Raw genomic sequence first — 9,618 nt, 5'->3', positions numbered from 1 at the left:
ATCATTAACACGTAAATGAATCAAATTTCGAGTTATGAATTGAAACCCATTGATCAAAATGTTAACTATTTTTCCTTCTAGTCTCTCTACTGAAGTTAATTGTAACCAAAAATAAAATTTTATAGTAATTTAAAAGTGGTCTGTACTCACCTGTGGTTGTCACAATTTTTAAATTTTACAGAGTACAAAGAACCTTCCCTCAATAGCTTCTTAAACTTAGAAACCAAATTTTTTTGTATTGTTGCATGCATTAAACTTTCCTGTAGAATATATGCTAGATACATTAAGTATTTAATAATTGATAAATAATTAAAAAAAACTAATAAAGGAAAAATATGAATAAAATAATAATCACCTTCTCATCAATAAAAATCATATCAAGACTTATCAATTCTCCATTCTTTTTAGATCAATTCTCTATTCTTTTTAGTATTAAAAGACTCTCACATTCTACAAACTCTAATCTTTATGCTCCAACTATCTGTATCAGTATTTAAGCCAGTAAGAAAAGAACACTCCATCATGACAAAAAAAAAAAAAAGAGAATATAAGAAAAGAAGAAAGAAGGTAAGTAGTAAATTAAAATATGAAATTAAGATAAATAAGTTAGAATATATAGAGATTTATGATATAATTTTTTTTTTTTTCAATTTGAAGTTGTGATGATATTTTTTAAATACAATTTTAAAAAGAAATAATAAAATAGTAAGAAAATAGAACAATAGGTGTATGATATTTTTTTAATATCACTTTTTTTTTTTAAAAAAAAAAAACCAAGTGTAAATATCACTTTTTAAAAAAAAAAAAAAAACTAACACTACGTGTATGATATCCCTTTTTAATATGGTTAATTGTTCACAATATTTTATATAATAATTAATATTAAAAAAGTAATAAAAAAGTAGAAAAATTTTTAAAAAAAAATAAACACTTAATAAAAATAAAAAAAATAAAGAAAAAAGAATAAGTAATTTAAAGTATTTTTAGACTGTCACGTCACCGTCTCATACTTCTCTATCTATTCTATATAAAGTGTGCCTATATAATTGAATTCTTTGTTTATGAGAAATTCATGAGTGACTTTTTATTTTTATTTAATAAAATAATAAAATATTATTTATATATAATAAAATAATAAAATAAAAATAAAACAAATTCCATTAATATTTAAACTGATATTTGATGCTAATTATTCGAGAGTCACAACCCTCATTCCTTCTTTATTCGAGCGTAATATATAGGTATACTGGTATTGAGTATTATTTAGTCGACTTTAAATTTCTGAGTGCACCTCCATAGCCTAGGACCCATTCTCCTTTCTCCTCTCTCAGATTCTCGGTATCAAGCAGCATTTTCTGGTCTACTTATTTCGATTAGGAACTCGCGGATATAATATCTTGTAGAATAATTATTATTGCTTTCCCAGTTTTTGCCCTAATATTTTGTTTTCTTGTGGTGTATAACAGGAGGATACATACCTATGGGAAGATGATGATGATAGGTATGTTTTTCCATGCTTGATGTTTTTCTAAAATAAGGTTTTCATTATTTTCAATGAGTCACACGATTATTGTGTGCTATTGAGCCTTTGGTATGTTGAATATGTCTACAGTCTCTCTATCTCGCTCCATCTGGTTAATTTTTTTAATAAGAAAATGGTGTCAGAGTTTTGAGTGACAACCTAAAGTTTGAGAAAAAGGTTTTTGAATTCCAAACTAACATGTAAAGATGCTATATCTTTGTTATGGAGATACTATCACAATCCTATTCGATAGTGTTGATAGTTTATACATTGAACTTGAGATTCTTTTGTGTGTCGTGCCATGTATGTATAGTTTTGTAACTGTGTTTTTTGTTTGCAGATACTCAGTTGAGAAAATTCCTCTGTATGATTCTGCCGAGGATGATTCTTTCTCCTTTCATCAATTTCCAATTTCCAATTTCCATCAGATTCTCGATAAACAAACATCAACAACAAGAGCGGTTTTTCCCCATGGTCCCCAACGGAGAGGAGGCGTGGAAAGGTCGAAAGCCAATTGAGAAGCCATCTCCGACTGGAGCTTGCTCTGAAGTCTTTGGGTATCAATCATGACGGCCTCCGCGTACTTCTCCTCTTGTTCCATGTAGATATCCATGTGACACATTGCTACTTTGTCATTCAAGCTTGACATCCAACTATAAGGGTCCTCCCATTGGAGAGTTGAAAGTCCAAAGCTTTTACATAGCTTTAAATAAGAGTCCATGGAGAAGTGACAACTATGTTTGTACACACTTAAAATAATTCATTTGCATTATGATGACCAAGTTATGCAGTCATGCAGTTAATTTATATCAGAGGTAGCTGAGAATAACAATATATCTCATCAACCCAAAACTCATTTATATCTCATCTCTTCTCTCTCTTTTTTCATCCCAATATATATATATATATAACAGAATCATATACCTTCTAATTTTTTTTGTTGACCATTACACCACTTCTCTTCTTCTCCAGATTTTTCTCTCTGGTTATTCTCAAGTAATGTTAATATTCATCACTTTAATATCATATTCTTTTTTTTCATTTTTTTTTTGAATAAAGATAAATGTGAAATTTTAATGTTAATATTCATCACTTCTTCATTTGTTTCTTTTAAGAAGAATATATCTTCATCATGCATCTCTCTCACATTTCGTTCTTATCCTATATTATTATTATCAATTTAATATTGCCAAGTAGTCATAGATATTTGAACGAAAATCAGCATAAAACAATAGTTTGTATATTTCAAAATAATTAATTATATTAACTATTGGATTAAAATTAGTTTTTAACTGATATATATGTCATTTTAATCAATCTTATTATATCCAAACACTCGATCTACAAAAAGGAATGAACCACTATTTTTTTAAGAAAAATTATTTGGTTTGCACAAAATAGATATTTCTTCTCAATTTCATTCTAAAAAAATGAGTTTGGTTGCCCTACGTTTATAACAATTTAATACTCTAAATTTTGCATTTCATTTAATGACATTGATTCTTTGTAAATTAAAAGTTATTGGAAGCATGTTAAAGTTTATTAAGTAAATGAGAAATTATAAAAAGAAAGTTTCTTTACGCCCCAGACTCCATAGCCTAATATAAGAAAAATGAATTTATTGGGTTAAGAGAGCTTAATAAAACTCTAGCAGTCAGTGATATTTATCTTTATTCAAAAATAAAACTCTATACTATATTTAATCATATAGAGTTTTTCTTTTTTGATCTAACCGTTTCATGTAAGTATGGATTTTTTGAGTTATTATTATTTAAATTTAATGTCTGCAATTACTTTATTACACCATTTTTTTTACTTGTGTAGATTGGATTCTTACAATTGAAACATATATTTTCTGCATTAGCATAATGACACATGGTAAGATGTCATACACAAAATACCTAAAGCTTAAAAATGTGTTTTGTTTAAGAGAAACTAATACATATGAAATTAATGTTCATAATTTAATTTTACAAGATCGTGACAGAGAACCTTCAAAGAGGATTCCATATAAAGATTTTCCAATCGAAAAAAAGAAAGAAATATGTAAAAAAAAAAACAAAGAGAGAGATATGCTAAACAAAAAGCATCGAAGATCAATCCGATTAGTGTAAGTAGTAATTCCAGTCATATTGATCTTCACACATATATTGTCGAGACTACGGCAACGTCAAGTCAACAACATACAAAAAGACTGCGAAATGATACTACTCACACTACCATAAATGAAGATGAATCTTCTTGTGGAGATAATGTTTCTACCAATGTCGATTGTGAAACTAATTCATTTGTAAATTCATCATCTTCGGGCAATGTCAATTTCAATTAGGTTTGCATTTGACCCATATTTTTTTTTTTCAAAACCCTGCTAGTTCCTTCACGTGATGAAACTCCATATGATTATTTTGGATGTTATTTTTGATTAATATTAATATATATAATCAGAACCCAAATAAATTTGTTAGGGGACCAACCTACAATAAAAGAATAACAAGACCTCGTAGGGGTAAGGGACACTTTCAATTTATAATTAAAATCAATATGTTATGTGAGTTGGAATTTGATACCTAATTATTTTTTTACAATAAAAAGGCCTCCATCTTCATTCCTCAACTCGATTTCGTCAATTGCTAAAAGAGGTGCCATCTGAAGCATTTTCTCTACCATCCGTCCCTCGATGCAAACATTGCAAAGCAAAGCGTTTAATTTATGAAACAACAGGCTTTTGTTGTACCGATGGAAAAATTTATCTCGTAACAAACGATGTGCCGAATGAACTTTATGAATTGTTTACTTCCAGTAGCGAAGAATCTACACACTTTCGAACATACATTCGAACTTATAACAATAAATTTGCTTTTACATCATTGGGAGTTACTTACGACAAATCGATGTGTCGAAAGAATAAAGGAATATATACTTTCCGAAGCCAAGGGCAAATCTATCACACAATCAATAATTTACTACCATCTGATGGACGTCCCTCTAATCTGCAACTATATTTTTACGACACCGAGAATGAATTGGAGAACCGACTTAATGATTCAAAATGCAGACTGGATCCATCTGTTACAACTCAACTTATGAATATCCTTCGAATCAATCCGTATTCTATATTTTTTTCGTTCACTTGGAGATTTGCCAAATTTGAAAACACAAATAATTCAAGTAAGAGAAGATGTTGGGCTAGATCAGCGTGTATACTAAATCATTAAGAACATATTTAAATCATTAAGCTTTTTTAAACACTAATATATTGCATTCGGTATTCACCTTTAATTGACAACATTATAAACTATAATATTTAGATACACATAATAATAATCTCTCCTAATAACTAATAAAATTTTTTCTTTAATTTTCAATCGTATTACTTTCAAATAACATAGAAAAAACTTAGCATAAAATTTAGTGGCTCGCACGTAGCTTTTTGCTAGTATTAATAAATGTGTAATGGACAACTCACTCATATTTTTTATTAATTGATAAAAAAAAAAAAATATTCCTCACCTATCGGTCCCCGTCATTTATGTGTCCACACTCAAACGAACTCAGTTTTATTATTGCAATTCTTCGAAGTAAGATTGGTGTGTCCAACTGAACTGATGACGCAAAAAGAAATGGAGAAAGAAGCAATAAAGGAAGCATCCGTAGAAGTATCTCGCGAGTTTAAAACCCTAATCGACTCTCAACATTTGGATTCCCTCAAGCAAATGCAGAATCTCATGTAAGAATTAGTGTCCCTCTATTAATTTCATTACTTTTCTTTTTCACAATAAAAATTCTTGCTTTGGAGGATAGAGTGATGATCAAGACACCCATAAATGTCTCAATTTGAGGAAGCGAAACTTAATATTGAATTTTTCTTTGGTTAGATTAAAATCGAAATTATATCTTTTCTTTCAAAATAGCTTTTGGGTTTTGGGGATTCCCTTGAATACCAGCATAAATTTAATGAATCAAAATGAATAATTAATTAGGAAGATCCCCCTTTTCCAATGAATGTCATGAAGTATGAAGAAGCGAATGGAAACAATTAAGAGAACATGGATTTAATAACATAACATGTCCTATATACATTTCTATGTGATGATCTTGGTTGAGGCATGCCATTCCTCTTGTACCTGATCCCTCTGGGTAATGTTTTTTTTTTTACCTCGATCAGATATTCAAATGGTGTTCGGTATATGATTAGAAATAATTTTTTTACAATGAAATGAAATGATATGATGTTATATGTGTTGAAGAACAAGATGATTCTCTTTTTGAATGAGGTTAATGGGCGCATTATGTGATATGTATTAATGAAAATTCATATAACTTCAATTCTTGAGTTTGGGTTTTACATGTGGAGACTTTTGACTGGAATTCTTTTGATAAGTAAATTGTTGGAGGCCCTAATCAACAATTAGGGAGTCAGGTTAAGTAACCATGGTTTTTTTTTACTATCTGAAGGGATATCCTTGATTTGTTAGTTTAGAGTTTTTCCTCTTCAGCAACTGAAATGAATTACATTTGGCTATAGAAAAGTTTCCTTGCTACAATTTCTTTTCTTGATTTCAGATTGGGAAGGTTACAAGACAGCAATGCTGTTCTGTCACATTTTAACGAGTACTCAGAAAACTGCTTTGCGGAGGTTTCTGGAGATTTTTCTAGAAATACACGAGTATTGAAGTCTATGAAAACAGATCTTGACTATGTTTTTCTGAAGCTAAGGTATGTTTTGATAGAGCATTCTCCATTTGTACTACTTATTCTTATACTTGTTTGACTTCACTTCTTACAACTTTGGCATTGCGTTACTAAATTGCGTATTCTTCAAGCAATTCCTTTTTTGTGATAAGTGCAAGGGGTTTGGCCAGGTTACAGAGCACTATTTCTTAAGTATCAACTTGTAATGTTTTGATGTGCTTTTCTAGTATGTTTAGAAGGGTTGATTCGAATACTGTGTATTCTTATAATTGTTTAATTACACTTCTTACAACTTTGGCATTGTGTTACTAAATTGTGCATTCTTCAAGCAATTCTATTTTTGTGATAAGTGCAAGGGGTTTGGCCAGGTTACAGAGCACTATTTCTTAACTGTCAACTTGTAATGTTTTGATGTGCTTTTCTAGTGTTATGCTTAGAAGGGTTGATTTGAATACCATTGGTTTCATAAAATTCAAAATCACAAGAAAAAAATAAAAATTTGAATGCAAGTTCCCATTTCCAAATGGTGAGACCCTGATGTAGATCATGATTGCTTCTTTTGATCTCATGATTATGGTCTGACAAATTATAGTTGTGGTTATTTTTCTATTGTTGGGACCAGTTGTTTTAAGTTAATTATATGTATATTTGAAAATTAACCATAGGGTATGTGCATCTAAGCTCGAGCAATATATCACCAGTTTTCATAGCTTTGTACATTGGGGCTTTTAGGTTGAACCGTTTGTATTTATGTGAAAGGTACTTACCTGATATTTAAGGAGGCTGGTCAACTTGAGCATTTTCTTAAAACAATATTTTAAGGTGATTTGATTTGCCACCATTTATACAAAGTTAGGGTGCCAGCAGGTTTAGACTTTCTGTGTATAATTTCACCTCATTGCATATCAATCCTAATTTAGTTTGGATGGAGATGCTGCTGTAAATGTTCTTTTGTAAAATATTTTTAGTGTCAGTCAAGATGATTTCATCACCATGTAGTATGCCACACTAGATTTAGTTGATCTCCTGGTAATTTGGATTATACATATACCTCAACTCTTTCTTATCAGGAGCATGAAGTCGAGGATCTTGGCTACCTATCCAGATGCATTTCCAAATGATTCAGAAAGAGAAGTACTAGACCGAAGACCAGACTTGGAAACACCTCAGTAATGCGCCAAAGTCCTAGACTACATGTTATAATAAGAGACCTCTTGGATTGTAAAATATAGGTGAAACCATGTAACTCTTTGCACGCCTTTATAATTCTGTTCACGGTTCTTAACAAGTTGTGAGTTTTCTTGGTCTATCTAATATATAATTTTGGTTGGGAAATTTGATTAATTATGCTTACATTAGTCCTAAATTAATTCCCTGAACTAATACTTATCACTATTGAAAAAATGGGTATAAAAATGTTTTAGTACCCAAAATGCCCCTTATACACACATCCCTAACCCGTCCCACTCTTCTCTCTTCACTCTCTTTCTCTCAACTTCATTTTCTCTCCTCCTCTCTAACAATTCAAACTAATTTTTTTTTTAGTTGTAAATTAAACTCTCCAAGCTACTACAAAGTGGTAGAAGTTAGAGGCTTCAGTGTGAGACTGCAAAAAAACACAAAAAAAATAGCTGTCAAGAAATTTGTGCATAAGCATCGGACTATAATCGGTCCATGTATCGGACCTATTGGGCCATAGCAAAAAAATAAATATTCAATATGGACATTTGGCCCACTATCAGGTCGTATGTCGGGCCTATCAGACCCTGATCAAAAATTATGAAGGATAATTACCATCGGACCTACATCGGGCCCTAATAAAAAAATAAAATTTAAAGGACAATCAGGCCCTATATCGGGCCCCATATCGGGTCATAACAAAAAATTTAAAATTCAACAAGACCATCGGGCCATCTATCAGGCCCTATCAAGCCCTTTATCGTGCCTATCAGGCCCTCACCTAAAAAATAAAATGGAGAAAATACATCAGGCCTACCATTTGGCCCAACATCTGGCCCTATATCGGACCATCAGTCCCATCGGGCCTAACTCAAATGGATAGACAATCGGACTGACTATCGGGCCCAACATCGAGCCTTATATTAGACCTTTGTCTTCTTTGTAGATCCATCTTTTACATCACAGATAGTAAATCTAACTTTAAATCTAATTCAAAACTCACAAATCAGAGACCCTAAATCTATTAATAAACAACGTTTTAACCCTAAATCAATAATAAAAAAAAAATACCAAAGGGACGAAATCTTACCTTGGCCGACATTGCGTGGTGGTGGGTTCGGTCGAGTAGTCTTCGTGCTCAAATGGGTTCGAGAGATAAAATGCTTTTGAGAGAAAGAGAGATGGGAGGAAGAGAGAGAATGTGTGGTGGTGGGTTCGGTCGGTTTGCGTGGTAGTCATGGGTGGTCCTCGGTGAGAGAAGGATTTGGGTGAAGCTGCATATGTTCTCGGTATTCAGATTATCAGAAACCGATAGAACAAATCCCTTGCTCTCTCTTAAACAACTTACATAGATAAGGTTTTAGAGAGATTATCAATGACAAACACCAAAGGGGCACAAATGCCCTCTAGATTTGGTGTCCGTCTATCTAAAGAACAGTGTCCCACTGATCCTCGAGAGATAGAGGACATGAGAAGGGTTCCTTATGCTTCAGCAGTTGGAAGTCTAATGTATGCAATGTTATGCACTAGACCTGACATCTATTATGCAGTAGGAATTGTGAGCAGGTATCAGACAAATTCAAGACATGAACATTGGAATGCTGTTAAGCATATTCTGAAGTACTTGAAAAGTACAAGGCAGTTCGTGTTAGTCTACAAGGGTGGTGCTTTGAATCCCGTAGGCTATACCGATTCAGATTTTCAAGCATGTCTTGATGACAGAAAATCTACATCTGAGATGGCGTTTACTCTTGGGGGTGGCGCAGTAGTTTGGAGAAGTGCTAAACAAACCGCAATTTCAGACTCTACCATGGAGGCCGAATACATAGCTGTAGTGGAGGCTACTAAGGAACTTGTCTGGCTTAGAAAGTTCTTCACAAGACTTGGTGTTGTTCCTGGAATGGAAATTCACTGGTTTTGCTTTGTGATAACACTAGAGCCATAGCCAACAGTAAGGAGCCTTGAAGCCACAAGAGAAGCAAGCACATAGAAAGGAAATATCACATCATCAGAGAATATGTGGCAAGAGGGGATGTACTGGTGGAGAAAGTGGACACTGAGGACAACCTAGCTGATCCATTCACCAAAGTTTTAGCAGGAACTGCCTTTGAAAAGCACCGACTGAATTTAGGATTAATTGAAATGTACTGATTATTTTATATTAGTGCAAGTGGGAGTTTGTTGGGCTTTGTGCCCTAAATAAAACTCTATTTCAATGTAATCTT

General features: G+C 32.3%; 1 protein-coding gene across 1 annotated transcript; it reads left to right on the top strand.

Annotated features, from left to right (window-relative positions):
* The first annotated feature begins 5,032 nt into the window (after nucleotides 1-5,032).
* LOC115695951 (kxDL motif-containing protein LO9-177) lies at nucleotides 5,033-7,549 on the top strand. The gene is made up of 3 exons (XM_030623058.2): nucleotides 5,033-5,249; nucleotides 6,086-6,238; nucleotides 7,285-7,549. Exons 1-3 carry the CDS (start codon nucleotides 5,128-5,130, stop codon nucleotides 7,385-7,387), a joined length of 378 nt encoding a protein of 125 aa, XP_030478918.1. The 5' UTR covers nucleotides 5,033-5,127; the 3' UTR covers nucleotides 7,388-7,549.
* The last annotated feature ends 2,069 nt before the right edge of the window (nucleotides 7,550-9,618 follow it).

The sequence above is a fragment of the Cannabis sativa genome, chromosome 6 (assembly GCF_029168945.1).
Source record: "Cannabis sativa cultivar Pink pepper isolate KNU-18-1 chromosome 6, ASM2916894v1, whole genome shotgun sequence".
NCBI lineage: Eukaryota > Viridiplantae > Streptophyta > Magnoliopsida > Rosales > Cannabaceae > Cannabis > Cannabis sativa.
This window is presented reverse-complemented; position numbering and strand designations above follow the sequence as displayed.

Coding starts and splice junctions, on each gene's coding strand:
- LOC115695951 (XM_030623058.2), top strand. CDS start 5,128: ATGACGCAAAAAGAAATGGAGAAAGAAGCAATAAAGGAAGCATCCGTA. Junction 5,250..6,085: donor AAGCAAATGCAGAATCTCAT/GTAAGAATTAGT, acceptor TCTTGATTTCAG/ATTGGGAAGGTTACAAGACA. Junction 6,239..7,284: donor TATGTTTTTCTGAAGCTAAG/GTATGTTTTGAT, acceptor CTTTCTTATCAG/GAGCATGAAGTCGAGGATCT.